The following is a 15,171-nucleotide window of genomic DNA, read 5'->3' as shown; positions in this document are numbered from 1 at the left end:
ATGGGATAAGATTTTGGAATAGGAAATTTGAATAACTCCTCTTGTTCGGTGTATGTTTATCTCAGGTTTTAGTTGGGATATAATTTTAAAACTATTAATCCACTTATTCTAAAACATAAAATGTCTAATTGCCATCACTATTTATATATTATTTATAGTGATTAGGGGTGATAATTGGTCGGATTAAGTCTAACTTGATCGGCTCGCGAATTCCAATAGGGATGGACAAGGGAGCAAAAATACTACTCATTCCGAATTTTAGGATACTAATAGCAATTTTAAAAAAAATAGTTTGGATTTAATCCAAATATGTGTATAAGTAAATTTATTGAATATGGATACAAATTAAAAATATTTATTTATTTACATACTATTAATAACTAGTTGATAAATAACAAATAATAACTCAAACCCTGAAACATATCCACCGGCCCTAAACATTAACAATTTAACTTCAGTAAACTCTTCACCTGTCTACCCATAAGGTCAGAAGTCCAAAGGGTGCCGAGAGATAGTAGAGTTTACTCTAAATGAAATAGGGTTCGACACAAATCTTAAAACACAATTGAATCCAAAAGCTTAAGCAATGAGGTGAAGATCCTCTCTTTCTAATGTGAGATTATACTCTCACATGTGAGATAAACATAAACAACTCTTCCTCGAGTCCAATCTACTACTCTTAATCAAAGTCTTATGATCAAATTTTCTTCCGGTCACACATTAATCCAACTCTTTATTACCATCAACAGCTCTGTGAATCCACTTAGTCCGAGCTCATGCATCAATTTCACGTATCATTCTCTTTATGTTTGGATGCTTTTATCTACGGAGATTTAATTGTTATTTGGTTTTTCTATATTACATCCTCTTTGATAATCTTTGGAGGAGTAAGCCTTTGCTAATGTGTGACAAGGTTATTAATTCTTATCCTTATATTTCTGCTATTTTGCTCAGGGACTAAGTTTTAGATTAAGCAGCATTGCATTTATATTCCTGAATTTTAGCAAATAAGACATTTGAAAAATTTAAGTCCAACATCCAGGAAGGAAGCAGCCGAGCTCTATAAAGGGAAGAACATAAGCTTCCTAGTTAGTGATGCAAGTTCATTAATTTATACATAAACTTCATTTATGCAAGTTCATGTATTCCTTAATTTGTCTTTTACTAACTAGATTAAGATTTGATCCTTACATAGTTTGTATCTTTATTCATTTAAGATTTAGTTATATATTTAATTTATATTTATATCTGTTTAGTTAGAATATAATTTTAAATTTTGCATCTAAACTAAAAAAATATAAATCCAAATATAAATTAATCATTATCTGAGCAATATTCGATTCGTTTTCACCTCTAATAGTGATATATTGTGATTTATATCATATAAAACTATTATACTTGTCATATTAAAATATATTTATACTGGAATTTCTTTTTAAAAAAAAGTTTTAATATGGCATGGAATGGTTTATGATAAAATTAAGTCAAATTATTTTTTGTAATAAAAATAACTAAGTAAAGATAATGTAATAATTATAAAGTAATATTTATTTAGTTTTAAATTTACAGGTATGTGAGAACGAAACGGAGGCCCAGAAAGACCAAATTACCCCCGTATCGTCAGGTATAAAATTCTTTCCCGGGATATAATTCTCTTTAAAGTAGAAGGGTATTTTAATCCCACCGTTTTTGGCCCCGCCAAGTATTGGTAAATAAAGGCCACCGATGATAAGAAGTTTACTTTTTAGTCCTTGATAATTAATATAATATCGCTTTAACTTATTAAAATTTTGTCATTATTATTATCTCTTACTTTCTTCTCGGATTTTTCTACAATAATCCCAACCACTCCGTCCGCCTCACATCGCCAAGCATTAAATTCGTAGTTTCTACTTCCTTTTTAAGAGCGAGGAGGAGGACGAAAGAGCAAGAAAAGGTACCGGGCGTACCTCAAGAATGGTGACGCCGCGCAAATCCGGCCACCGCCGGATCGCCGACTTCCTCGCGGAGGACACGGACTCCGATGCCGAGTCCTTTATCACCGCATACGGCGGCACCGACGACGAGACCCCGCCGACGCCGTTATTCTCCAACCGGAGCGATCTCGTCGAGGTGATGCTCGAGCTTGACGAGGAGTCGATGGTGGTGCGCAGCGTCACGCCGACTACCTCCTCCATCTTATACGGCGGAGTGCCGGGCCGGGTAACGCCGGATCCCGGCGGCCGGAGCCTGAGCCGGTCCTCGTCGACGACGTCGCGGATCCGGAAGAAGTTCGCGTGGCTGCGATCGCCGTCCCCGTCACCTCTCCGATCGTCGGAGCTGGCGCAGGCGCCGGCAACGCCGGCAATGGCGGCGAGGGAGAAGAGGCGGATCCAGGCGAGGCTGAACCGAACCCGATCCGGGCCGCAGAGAGCGCTCAAGGGGCTCCGGTTTATCAGCCGGACGACCGGTTCGGTTCAGGCGGCGGAGCTGTGGTGGCGAGTGGAGGAGCGGTTCAATTGTCTCGCGAGAGATGGATTGCTCTCTCGCGATGATTTCGGCGAATGTATAGGTCTTCTTCTCTCACTCTCTTCGGATCTCTCTTGATCTCTCTGGATTGAGGTGTGATCACCGCCTCGGTGAGGCATTGGGAATGATGACCGATGAGGATTTTAACCTTTTTTTTTTTTTGTTAATAGGAATGGTGGATTCGAAGGAGTTCGCGGTGGGGATATTCGATGCGCTGGCGAGGCGGCGGCGGCAAAACTTGGAGCGGATAACGAAGGAGGAGCTCTACGATTTCTGGCTCCAGATTTCCGACCAAAGCTTCGATGCTCGCCTCCAGATATTCTTCGATATGTAGGTATTCAAGGCTTATTCTACTTCCCGATCTATTGCGATGGATAAATTTGGTGATTTATCTGATGATCTTTGGATAGGGTGGATACCAATGTGGATGGGAGGATAACTAGAGACGAAGTACGGGAGGTGAGTTGAACGAGCTACTGTTTAGAAAACGCTACGGCTTTTGTGGCCCCACTGTCGTAATTTTTTAGTAACATTGGGGATAATTATTCTCTTTTACAGCTTATAGTTCTTAGTGCCTCCGCAAACAAGTTGGCGAAGCTAAAAGAGCAAGCAGAGGAGTACGCCGCACTAATTATGGAGGAGCTCGATCCGGAGAACCTTGGCTACATTGAGGTGCGAGTTCAATTCCCAAAAGGACCTCCTGGAAACCTATATATATCCGAACTGCCATTATTAATTACTGAACGTGTCAATCGCTTACGCGCTTGTCGTTGTTGGCTGTTATAGCTTTGGCAGCTCGAGGCGTTACTTCTCCAGAGGGACAGCTACATGAACTACAGCCGACCGCTTAGCACGACGAGCGCCGCCAACTGGAGCCAAAACCTCGGCACAGCCAGTGGCCCCGTTGCTGGGGCCGGGGCCGGGGCCGGGGCCGCTGCCGGTGGAGGAAGACAGGAGCCGAAGCGGGTCCGAAGGAAGTTCAAATTCCGCAACGCCGCGGCGCAGCTTAGAATGGCCGTGCAGGAGAACTGGCGGCGGTTGCTGGTGGTGGCCCTGTGGGTAGCGGCGATGGCGGCGGTGTTCTTGTGGAAGTTCGTGCAGTACCGGCGGCGCGCCGCGTTCCACGTCATGGGTTACTGCCTCCCCACTGCGAAGGGGGCGGCGGAGACCCTCAAGCTCAACATGGCCCTGGTGCTACTCCCGGTGTGCCGCAACACGCTGACGTGGCTTCGCTCCACGTGGGCGCGCTTCTTCGTCCCTTTCGACGATAACATTACGTTTCACAAGGTACTCGGAAACGGGGAATCGCGGTCCCTCGGGAATCGTGTGTCAAGCTTAGTCGGTCAGCTGTCGAAGTCCTTAGGACAAGCAGCTGGCTTCCTTTTCTCTTGGTCAGAACAACGTGACTGGTTCTCACTGGACCGAAGGGATTTGATGTAGTCTCGGTGGACGGTGGTGTTGCCACTGCTGTCGCCGTAAAGTGATTGGTCCGCTCTCTGGGCCAGGGACCCGGGTCCCATTATAATCACCAATTACGGCAGGGGCAGTTATAGACTAAGAAAATTTGCAATCAATCCACCGACGCAGTTCTGGCCCATCCCGATTTTTTATTCTACACCCCAAGGAGGGCACGACAGCAGAGCATACAGACCTTTGCCACGTTATACATGGCCAATCATTTCTGGGCCCACATAGAGCCAAGGCCCACTGAGGGCTCCAATAGCCTGCAAGCTGTCCTCTTAGATTACGTCATTACCGCTATACATGCTAGCTTCCAGTCCTAACTGTCCATTATTCAAATTAAATTGTTTCAATTCTCCAATTTTCCACTACGATTGACGGTAAATTTAACTTATTTCATCGGTTGTTGAATTTGGTTTTTATTCCCGCAGATGATTGCGACGGCGATAGTGGTGGGAATCACTCTCCATGCGGGGAACCACCTCGCGTGCGATTTCCCACGTGTGATCGGGTCGAGCCCGGACCAGTACGAGCTCGTGGCTCCTGACTTCGGGTCCGAGAAGCCCTCGTTCGCGAGCCTCCTGTACGGGGTGGAGGGGGTGACCGGAATCGCGATGGTGGTCCTGATGACCGTCTCCTTCACCCTGGCCACCCACCCATTCCGAAAGAACGGTATGAGGCTGCCCTTCCCCCTGAATCGCCTCACCGGCTTCAACGCCTTCTGGTATTCTCACCACCTCCTCGTCATCGTCTACGCCCTGCTGCTTATCCACAGCTACTTCTTGTATCTCGTCCACGAATGGTACCAGAAAACGGTAACGCCTCTCCATCCCCTAAACTTTTCTTCTTTCTTTTTTTTCTTCGGAAATTATATATTATATTTCACACCCTATATTTTTTAGTATTTACATTTCGAACCACATGCATTGGACTTTTGTCAAAAAAAATCATAAATTTATTATAGCCAATGGAAATTAAAAAATACACTCTTTCGACTTCTCTTCCGAAGGAATATTTAATTTATAATATGTTCCGTCAATTCGAGAACATGGGACTCGAAATATACCTACAAAAAAATGATAAGAGTGTGGATTTTTTTTCTTCTATTTTTAATCTCACGAATTGGATAGTTTTCTATTGATATTGGGATTAAGTTTGGAGAATAAGACACGTGCGATATGCTATGTGCACATGCGTAAGATAGTATATGTTAGTCGTCTCGCAGACAGAGGTGTAGTCGTAGTTTGTAGTATTTGGTAGGGGGGATGGAGGTTTGGTGTGTGCCGTCCTTCACATGGGAGCAAATTTAGGCATAATTATAGGGTAATTAGGTCCTCCTTGTCGGTTACCAAGTCTACGGCCAAAAATAAATAAGTAGATAAACATATCTGGGCAATAGTGCAGTAACATGCATCACTACTCTTACAGTATAAAATAAAATAATATTCACTAAATCAGAACATAAAAAAATATTATACTATATCCCAGGTAATGTGAAAGCTCATTCTATTAAGAATTTGACATATTATTACTGCCGCTACTGTAAAGATATTTTTGCCAATGCACAGGAAAGAAGGCAGTGGTTTATCCTATAAACCAGCCTGGAAGATAAGTAGCTAGGAACTGCCCACTTGGCTTCAAAATAAAGACCACCAAGATACTCGTCCTAATTGTCTCTAATTTACATCCCATCATACACTGACTTCTACTTTATTCTAAGGAGAATCCAATGATAGACATCAAAATATTTTAACGTATATTGTAAGTTAATTGTGGACATCGTGGACGTAACTCGCACTGTTAGATTGTCAATACCCCATCATTCTGCAACGCACCATTTTGACTCTGATGACATAGTCCAAAATTCTAAATCATGCAATAACAAAATTGGGTCATAGTTTTCTTCCCAAGTTTGGTGCATGTAGTTGTGACTAATTGTGTGGCTTTAAGCCTATCACTGTTTATTGGTGATGTCCATTACCTACCTCTGGTCCCCTTTGTATTTATTTGTTATAGGCGTGGGCCCCACCTAAGTAGGAAGATTGTGTTGTCACTTGTCACATGTTCGGTTTCCAAAGCAAAAAAATTATATAGTGGCTTCCAGAGCATTGTTCAAAGGGGTTGTAGCATCTTAGTATCAACTTTAAAAGAGGTTCTGTAATGAAAGGGTATGATGCCTTGCCCCACTGATTTCGTTTAATATAGCCCATGGTATGATGGTATGTCCATCTGGACCCATCAGAAGACTCGAATGATAACCATTCTGAACTATATTAGGTTGATGGGCACATGCAAGTGCAGTATTAATATTCTCTACTGCCATTTATCAAAGCAACATTTATTACAGTCAGTAAAATTTCTGTCGTTTTTGTCACGCACTTTTCATTTCAGGGGTAGTTAGATATTAGGTTTCTTATCCTATTTGAGGCACTAATAATTATGATTTTTTTTTTGTTTTGCTAGACGTGGATGTACATATCTGTTCCTCTGCTGTTATATGTGGGTGAAAGAATGTTACGAGCCCTTCGTTCCAAGGCTTACTCAGTTAAAATCTTGAAGGTGATTGTGTTTTTTTTTAAAAACCATATCGTCTAATTTTAATCCTTATTGGAAGTTTACAGTCTCTAATAGGTTTAACAACTCAGACATACTAGTGCTGATTCTGGAGAAACTAAACTCCTTGATGTGTTGGTAAAGATGCAATTTAGACTTCGAATTTTGAAGAAAGTTAGCTTAATGTTTCATCCATGTAAGGAAGCTATAATTACAACAAAAAAGCAAAATTCCTGCCAGGAGTAGCAAATCAACCATCTTCTTCGTTCATTTTCCCATTTGAATGCCCATTCTATATTTAGGACAAAAAATTTAGCTAATCAACGGAAATTCCATAGAGTTGCATAATATCATGCTTTAGTCACTGCCTGTAACCTGTTTAACTATTTTACCCTTTTGAGTTTTGACTAACAAGGAGTAGTATAATAGTATCCTGTGTTCCATTGACGTTGTTGTTATTCCACACTGCCAGAGTAATATATTCTTCAGCAAAAATAGAGAAGTTTAATATCTATACTTGTTCAGGTCTCATTGCTACCAGGAAGTGTCTTGACTATTACAATGTCCAAGCCTTATGGATTTCGATATAGAAGTGGGCAATATATCTTCCTTCAGTGTCCCACAATCTCTCCATTTGAATGGTTTTTTCCTCTTATCCTGTTTCCTATGTATCTACTCTTCTTTGATTATATCACATAAGTACATAACAAAAGATATTTTGGTGTTCAATAGGCATCCCTTCTCCATCACATCTGCTCCTGGCGACGACTATCTCAGTGTGCACATTCGAACAGCTGGTGACTGGACACAAGAACTGAAGCACATATTTACAGAACACTACTTCTCATCATGCTCTACAGGCAGAGCTACATTTAATGAGCTTGGCTCACTAAAACAAAGAAGGTTACAAAACTATTACACTAAATCACTATCTGACATTTGTTTTACCTTAGATACTTGGAAGATTTCAAACTCAAATGTTTCATTTCTAATTCAGCCTGCCTAGACTGCTCGTCGATGGCCCTTACGGTGCTCCTGCACAAGATTTCCGGAATTATGATGTTCTACTTCTTGTGGGGCTCGGTATAGGAGCGACACCTTTTATAAGCATTCTTAGAGACCTACTCAACAACATTAAAATAGCAGATGAATTAATGGTTAAACCTCATCCCTGTTACCTAGATTTGTTGCACTACTTTGATCGTTATTTTTATTTTTCTTGAAGATTTTATTTAAATTAGGTTTCATATTGATCTTAATTTGTTAGGACTTAGCAATGGAGACCAGCAGATCTGAGGACAGCATGAACAGCTTCACCTTCTCCAGGTCAAGCAGCAGCAAGAAGAGAGCATACAGAACTAGCTGTGCGCATTTCTACTGGGTTACAAGAGAGCCTGGATCTTTTGAATGGTTCAAAGGAGTTATGAATGAGGTTGCTGAAATGGATAAGAAGGTATATTACTTTTTCACATATTCCTTTACTTTGTTTGCAATAAGGAAGAATTATGTTGCATTGATAAATACTAATTTCGGCTTGAAATTGAAACAGGGTGTCATAGAGCTGCATAATTATTTGACTAGTGTGTACGAGGAGCGAGATGCGAGGACTACTCTACTCACAATGGTGCAAGCCCTGAATCACGCTAAGCATGGAGTTGACATTGTGTCAGGCACTCGGGTAAAATTTATCTCTAGAGAAGACTTCAATTACTTCAGTTGCTTCTATCTCATCTTAAAACAAACAAAATGAAGAAAATGATAGATCATCATTATATAGATATCTCTTGACTGATATGATCATGCTTATATCTTACCTTTATCTCTTTCAGAATTCCTAGAATATTTTAAAGGAACCTATTAATCACTCTACTAATCTTCAGTATTTACTAGTAGTCATAAGGGTCTAACTTAAAAATTGAAAAAGAAAAAGGAAGACAGAGGAGTATAACAAGTATACAGAGACTTCTCATGGTTAATATAATTCTGTTGTGGCCACAATCATTATGTTTGTGTTAATTTAACTTACAACAACTGCATTCATCATTTGGCAGGTAAGAACACACTTTGCAAGGCCCAACTGGAAAGAAGTCTTTACAAGGATAGCTAACAAGCATCCCAGTGCCACAGTAGGTAGTACTCTTCACAAATTGAAATCTTCTCTAAGAGATGAATAAGAATAGGTGTAAACTTCATTGTACTGATACATGTGGTGCTACTTAAAATTTTCTTTGTTGTCTAGGAGTCTTTTACTGCGGTGCGCCAACTCTAGCTAAAGAACTGAAGAGATTATCACAGGAGATGAGCCATAAAACAACGACGCGCTTCGACTTCCACAAGGAATACTTCTAACTGTTCTGATAAGAGATATAGGAAGAATCAAAATTTTGTGTAATTTAAGAGAATTACTGCAAAGGGAAACAACTATACATAATATACAAGTGGAGAGGAAGGTAGGGCATGAATTAAATCAACTAACAAAAAGGAGGGGGGATAGGAGTTCTCTATATCAAAAATTTAGAATTATACATGTACACAAACATATTTACTAATGCAAGGTATTAGTACAGTTTTACTTACATCTCTTGTGTTCATTTAATTTTTATTTACTTCAAGCTTTTGTATAAATAATAGACTGGATATAATTCCATTTTACTAATAATGAGTGCATCTTCCTCAAGTATCACAATGGATATTAACGAATCTGCCAAGGTTCATGCCTTTATTATTATATTTTATTTATGCCATTGGGTTTAGTACTTTGTGTCGAAAAATCATTACTTTATCGGTGTTTGAGCTAATAAAATTATTTTCCTATGATTTTTCTCTTTCTCTAAAAAAAAAGAACCCTATTAATGTATTAAGCTTCACCTTATTTTAAAAATTCTTCATCAGAGAAAGCTTAAATGCCAAATTTTATGATCTAGAATGTAGAAAAATCTTTTTGTATTATCCACACAGCATAAATAATTGAGATGCTTTGTTGTAAATTATTCTAAACAGGAGGAAAAAAAATATATCATTCCAATTTTCCTTCTCCAAGTTCTTTAAATCTCTGAGTTTTCTTTATATCGTTTGATCAATCGGTGTTAAGCTTAACAAGGTTTTTTTTTTATAAAAAATACGGGATAAAATATTGGATTTCAAACTAAATTGCATATACAAACCATTAATCCGACGTGTCACATAAGTTGGTGGGCCCGGAGTTACCTCAAGATGGACTTGAAGAATTGGTCGTCCACGAGACAGAAGTGACAGGTCTCTCAGCGCAGCTCCTCGGCTTCCTGCGTTCGTCCTCGATGGGGCGACGACCCGCCCAATCCGACGCCAAACCCGACACCCCTAAACCCAAGCTAAAGAGGAAGAAAGGGAGGAGGAAAGCTATTCCCATCCCCGAACCACCGGTACCACTCCCCATTTCCTCTTTTAATATAATTCCTCTCTTCTTCCTTTTCCCCAATCCTATCTTAGGGTTTTACCCGTTAATTTGGGACGATTAGGTCTTTCCTTAGATGTAAAGATTCAATCTTCGCCATGTAGTTCGGAGAACAGAAGTTGTTGTAGGCTTGAGCCAAACTTTTCTTCCAAATGCTCTTTTAGGGTAATAGGATTTTGATCATTCTGTATCAAGACCGTAGTTGGGATCCTTAGTGTGTTTCATTGCGACAAAAAATTTGAAGTTTGAGCTGTTTTCAAAAAATATAAACAAAAATTTATGCAATGCTCTCGTAGGGTTTTAGGGGTTTTGGATTTTCTGTATCAAAAAAGGATCTTTGGATATTTTGAGCTAATCTCGAAGATGTTTGCATGAGAGAAGAGAGTAACTATTCATGTCGATTTTGTCGGTTTGTATCCGAAGCTTAATTTGGGATCGTTAGGTCTCTCTTGAGATGTAAAGGTTTGTTGTTTAGTTGATTTCGACGAATTATTGTATACTTTGAGCTGATTTCAAGACGTTTCCCGATCGATTACATTCTCATCCATTGGAAATTGCTGCTTTTTTTTGGTGGGGGGGGGGGGTTCATATAACATGCTAATTGTTAATGGTTGAGGCGGGTGTCAAGAGCGCCAACTTATTTTGGAAATTCTTTTGGGGAGTTTATGTTAGGTCAAGTATGATGACACTCACAAGAACGGTTTATAATGTTGTATATGACCTATGGGTTAATTAAAGAATGTGAGATGGGCGGTGTTTATGCCCAAGAGATTAAAGAGATCCAAAGGAGAATAATTAAGAATGACTACCAGAGCCTATGAAGGAATTAAGTAATTTACTATGATGGCAAGAAAAACCAAAGGCATTTTCCTGCTATTCTTCATATCGGCTTCATCAAGAATATGGGTCTTCATGCAGTTCTTTTATTGCGTTTTGTAGCATCTCAGCTGCATCCATATACTTAATTTGTGAAGTGTGGGAGTCCACCCTGTTTGTGAACGTAAAATTTTATTGTAGGAACGAGAAGAACCAGGCAGCAGCAGCGATGTGATACCTCCCAGAAAAGGAATGGTTTTCAAAACCTTGGAAGAGATCTGTGACTTTTACAACCGATATGCCCAGCATCTTGGATTTGCCACAAAGATTAAAGCTTCAAGCCACAAACGATCATATATTCAGATCATGTGCTGGAAGGGTCGGAAGAGGGATAAGAGAAGGCTTGATGCTCTTGCTCCGAGGCCAACTATATACACCAACTGCCCAGCCGTTGTCAAAGTAGGCTTGTCCCAGTATGACGGCATGTACCACATAAAAGAAGTTGTTCTTGAGCACAACCATGAACTAAATCCACTGCGAATGCACTTCTTTCGGGATGAGAATATGTTGGGTGCTGGAGTAAAGAAGCGCCTCAGAAGCGATTATGGGGATGTACATGTCGAAGCAGCAAGAGATCAGAATCTGTCTCTACAAGGAAGAGAGTGGATGACTTCTGTTGAAGAAGTACAACGTTTGAAACTTGCAAAGGAGGATGTAGAAGCTATCAATTGGTTTTTTGGCCATATGCAGAGTAGTAATTCTAACTTTTTCTATCTGATGGATATAGATAATGAATGCCATCTAAAGAATGTGTTCTGGGCTGATGGTCGGTCAAGATCAGCATACCGGTACTTTGGTGATGTTCTCTTACTGGACACATCTTATCTGACAAGCAAGTTTAATGTTCCTTTGGCTGCATTTGTCGGTGTAAACAATCATGGGCAGTCAGTGCTGATGGGTTGTGGTTTACTATCGGATGAGTCAACAAGAACTTTTGTATGGTTGCTAAGGGCATTGCTGTCGTGTGTGCCTGGACATCCTCCACATGTTATAATCACTGACAATGGCAGCTCTATTCGAGAGGCAGTTAAGCAAGTTCTCCCTGGCTGCCCTCATCGTTTCTGCTTGTCGCAGATTATGAGGAGGATTCCTGAGATGTTGGAAGGGTTGCCGGAATATAAAGAAATAAAAAAATCCTTAAAGAAAGTGGTTTATGAATCTTTAAGACATCATGAATTTGAAATGAAATGGCAAAATATGATTGAAAAATATGGTCTCATATACAATGATTGGCTTAGGTCGTTATATCAGGACCGACATCATTGGGTCCCAGCTTTTGTGAAAGATACTTTCTGGGCAGGTATGTCCATTACAATACGTGGTGAGAATATGGATTCATTCTTCGAAGGACATCTAGAAAGCAGTACTTCTGTAAACAAGTTCCTTAATCAATATGAGATGACTATGGAAACTAAATATGAAAGTGAAGCACTTGCAGATTTTGAATCATTTCATAAGGTTCCACCATTGTCCACACAATTTTACATGGAAGAGCAGCTGTCAGAAATTTACACAATTGACATATTCATGAGGTTCCAGGATGAGGTAAAGGCCTTAGTATATTGTCATCCTTCACTTATTAAGACAGATGGGTCTGTTTATACCTTTGAGGTTAAAGAGCGGATCAGAGTAAAAGAAAGTAAAGTGATGGAACAGAAAATCTATGAAGTTATATTCAAAGAAAATGGCCAGGATGTGCAATGCATTTGTTGTTCTTATCAGTTTAGGGGTATTTTATGTAGACATGCACTTTCTGTGCTCAACTTTCAAGACATAGATGAAGTTCCATTCCAATACATAATGGAGCGTTGGAGAAAAGATTTTAAGGGTCTGCAGGCTGCTTCTTATCCTCCATATGAAATGGTGGCTAATGGGCCAATGGAGCGGTATGAAAACTTGTATAAGCGCTGCCTTAAACTTGCTGATGTAGGAAGCATGTCTGATGATAAATACGAGTTCTCTTTGAAAATAATGAACCAAGCTATGGGAAAACTTCTTGAGGAGAATTTCACAAGTAAAGGCAAGAAGGTTAAGATCATGTTTGATGAACCTACGACAGATCAAAATGATGTCCATGAAGCTACTACCAATGCCAATGAAAATTTGGGAAAGGGATCTTATGAGGTTGAACATGTTACAGAAGAGAGGAGAAAAGGAAAGAGGAAGAAGCAGAAAGAGCCGTTGGTGGGGACATTGGATAATAATAAAGAAAAGGTAAAAAATGTCAGAACTTTTAGAGCTGATATTTTTGAAGGTAACAAAGACACAGAATAATAAAAGATACACTACTTTACTAAAGCAGTTCTCTTCCTTGTAGTCCAATGATGGCATCAAGAAGCAGTCGTCTTCGTAATGCACTCTTTCTCATTCTTTTTTGCTGGACTTTTTTAAATTGTAGGAACAAGTGAACCTGTCAAATTCTCCGGCAATTTTCCACACCATGGTACCTCTGGCTTTCCAACGCACAATCACTGCTAGCTCATGGAACCCATGGAACTTTCCTCCTGTGAACCAAATTCAGCCATCTAACTTATTGTATTATGCTGCTGCACCAGTGAACAATCCACAGTACCGTCTTCTCCTACAAAAGGTAATAACAAATGGATCTTATGTTTCAATTCACAGAAGAAATTCTTAATTGAATAATTGGCATATCTCAGGATCAGATTGGCCATCCCAGCATTGGTGGTCATTCACGGGACCTGAGGAATCCTCAGCAAACTTTGGAGGTTGCTAACTGATTTATCTTTTCCTTGCTTCAGCTTGTATATCATTGTTGATCCATACTTTCTACTAATATTACTCTGACTGATTTACAGAAAACACAAAAAACGGAGGCAACTCCTTGTCCAAAGAGAAAGAAGAGGAAAAGCAGTCAAATTGTGGAACTGTCATCTTGAGGTCCACTTAGAATTACCTGAATTTTCTTATCTAGGGTACAAGTAGTAGTTGATTATTTTTCTCTGTTAAAAGAAAATTCACAGTTTTTTTTCTCTGAAGATTGCAACATGTTATTCTCAGTGCCTTCATCATTTTCGCACTAGTCCTAAATGTCCTATATCTTGTCTTGGTTCTAGGTTTATATATCAGTTTTGCATATTAGTGACAAAGCTGTTCAAACTCCTTCCAGGTTTATGGTTTGAATCTCTTATAGCATTTGGGCATCTGTTTAGACTTTAGACTCTTTCGACACCTTCAGAAAAGCCCTTCACAGGGGCTATGCGATGAACTTTTTCATATTTCCTCCATTTAGGCGTTAACTATGAGCCTGTTATCTTGTTTCTTAATCCAAGATAGAGTCCACCATGAATACCACAATGTTGAGACTATAGATTCTTAAACTAGACTGTATAGATTCTTAACCTCAGTTTCTGTTGCTGCTATATAGTTTGGTTATGTTTCTCTGGCATGGTCCTCAGTTCAACTTGCATGCCGGTGCACATTCTTGTTCTGTTGGATGGTCCACATACTTGATCTGTTGGATGTTGGTAAGCTTTTATTTTTAATTGCTAAACCTGCAGCGTTGTAGCACGTAAGTGTCATGATTCATGACATTCTGTTGCTTATATGGATTAGTGAAAATAATGTTGGATTATGTTTTGCCTTGTACTGTTTAATTTCTTGCAGAAACATGGAAGATAATTTCACAAAAGGCCAGAAAACAAAACGAAGCATAGTGGTAATCTAATACTTTTATTTTCTTTAATACTTTGCCCCTATCTCGGTGTCTACACTCATGATTCAAGGATCATTCACTGGTTTGTTCAATGATCTCAGTTTTTATTCAAGGTTTGTTAACTGATTACCCTTTATTTTTCTCGTCTTTCTACGTCATCATCATTAACCAAGTTATAGTAAGCATGTATGTGCAGCAGAGGGAAGTTTTGATCAGAAGGTTAAGGCTATTCAATTGGTATATTCTCAGGTAAAGAATGCACTCTCTGCTCCGGGGGCAATTTCTCGGCTACATTGGATTTTTTATTTTTTTTGTTTATAGGGTTTAGACAGTTGATTTTTAAGTGCTAATCTACAACTGTGGTGATAATCTACAGTTGGTCTTTAAGTGAAAATAGATGCAAAATTGTTTTCTTCGTGGTGAATGAGTTAGAACTTCTCAATCTTCTTTACCACGACCACTGTTAGCTGTGTTGAGTGAAGTTTATACAATTCTTTTACCAAGAATTTTACACAATTACACCTCTTTTTACTTTCCGCAGTATAGCAATGAGCTCACAACTGGATTTGTACTTGGTTGTACCTGGGCCTTTTTTTTATATGTCAATGCCCAATATTATTATTAATTATATGAATGTGGCAAGCTAACTGTCTATAATTATTTG

At 39.5% G+C, this 15,171-nt stretch overlaps 2 protein-coding genes across 5 annotated transcripts; both read left to right on the top strand.

Annotated features, from left to right (window-relative positions):
- Positions 1–1,792: 1,792 nt before the first annotated feature.
- LOC140799611 (respiratory burst oxidase homolog protein E-like) lies at positions 1,793–9,098 on the top strand. The gene is made up of 14 exons (XM_073153994.1): positions 1,793–2,551; positions 2,679–2,838; positions 2,919–2,967; positions 3,067–3,180; positions 3,295–3,795; positions 4,401–4,784; positions 6,433–6,528; positions 7,048–7,163; positions 7,255–7,425; positions 7,520–7,679; positions 7,790–7,975; positions 8,072–8,200; positions 8,574–8,652; positions 8,762–9,098. Exons 1-14 carry the CDS (start codon positions 1,957–1,959, stop codon positions 8,869–8,871), a joined length of 2,850 nt encoding a protein of 949 aa, XP_073010095.1. The 5' UTR covers positions 1,793–1,956; the 3' UTR covers positions 8,872–9,098.
- A 662-nt stretch (positions 9,099–9,760) lies between these two features.
- On the top strand, positions 9,761–15,023 carry LOC140799685 (protein FAR1-RELATED SEQUENCE 6-like). Of its 4 annotated transcripts, XR_012111051.1 has the most exons (8): positions 9,761–9,923; positions 10,973–13,045; positions 13,230–13,421; positions 13,492–13,560; positions 13,651–13,732; positions 14,220–14,319; positions 14,459–14,620; positions 14,757–15,023. XR_012111051.1 is itself a non-coding variant. In XM_073154109.1 (6 exons), the coding sequence occupies exons 1-5, from the start codon at positions 9,819–9,821 to the stop codon at positions 13,729–13,731; spliced, it is 2,520 nt and encodes an 839-aa protein (XP_073010210.1). In that variant the 5' UTR covers positions 9,761–9,818; the 3' UTR covers position 13,732; positions 14,459–14,599. The 4 variants fall into 4 exon arrangements, 2 of the variants coding, with proteins under 2 accessions (XP_073010210.1, XP_073010208.1); XR_012111050.1 differs by having other exon boundaries at positions 14,459–15,023; XM_073154109.1 differs by lacking the exons at positions 14,220–14,319; positions 14,757–15,023 and having other exon boundaries at positions 14,459–14,599.
- The last annotated feature ends 148 nt before the right edge of the window (positions 15,024–15,171 follow it).

This window comes from Typha latifolia, chromosome 13, assembly GCF_019914945.1.
Source record: "Typha latifolia isolate L0001 chromosome 13, TyphaL0001v2, whole genome shotgun sequence".
Classification (NCBI taxonomy): Eukaryota; Viridiplantae; Streptophyta; class Magnoliopsida; order Poales; family Typhaceae; genus Typha; species Typha latifolia.
The sequence above is the reverse complement of the archived record's forward strand: the minus strand, read 5'-3'. Positions and strand labels throughout refer to the sequence as shown.

Bases quoted from the DNA above. Each gene is read 5' to 3' on its own strand.
- LOC140799611 (XM_073153994.1), top strand. From the start codon at position 1,957: ATGGTGACGCCGCGCAAATCCGGCCACCGCCGGATCGCCGACTTCCTC. The intron at 3,181-3,294 runs GTGCGAGTTCAA...TGGCTGTTATAG, and splicing joins AGAACCTTGGCTACATTGAG to CTTTGGCAGCTCGAGGCGTT. The intron at 7,164-7,254 runs GTTTTTTCCTCT...GGTGTTCAATAG, and splicing joins ACAATCTCTCCATTTGAATG to GCATCCCTTCTCCATCACAT.
- LOC140799685 (XM_073154107.1), top strand. From the start codon at position 9,819: ATGGGGCGACGACCCGCCCAATCCGACGCCAAACCCGACACCCCTAAA. The intron at 9,924-10,972 runs GTACCACTCCCC...ATTTTATTGTAG, and splicing joins TTCCCATCCCCGAACCACCG to GAACGAGAAGAACCAGGCAG. The intron at 13,422-13,491 runs GTAATAACAAAT...GGCATATCTCAG, and splicing joins ACCGTCTTCTCCTACAAAAG to GATCAGATTGGCCATCCCAG.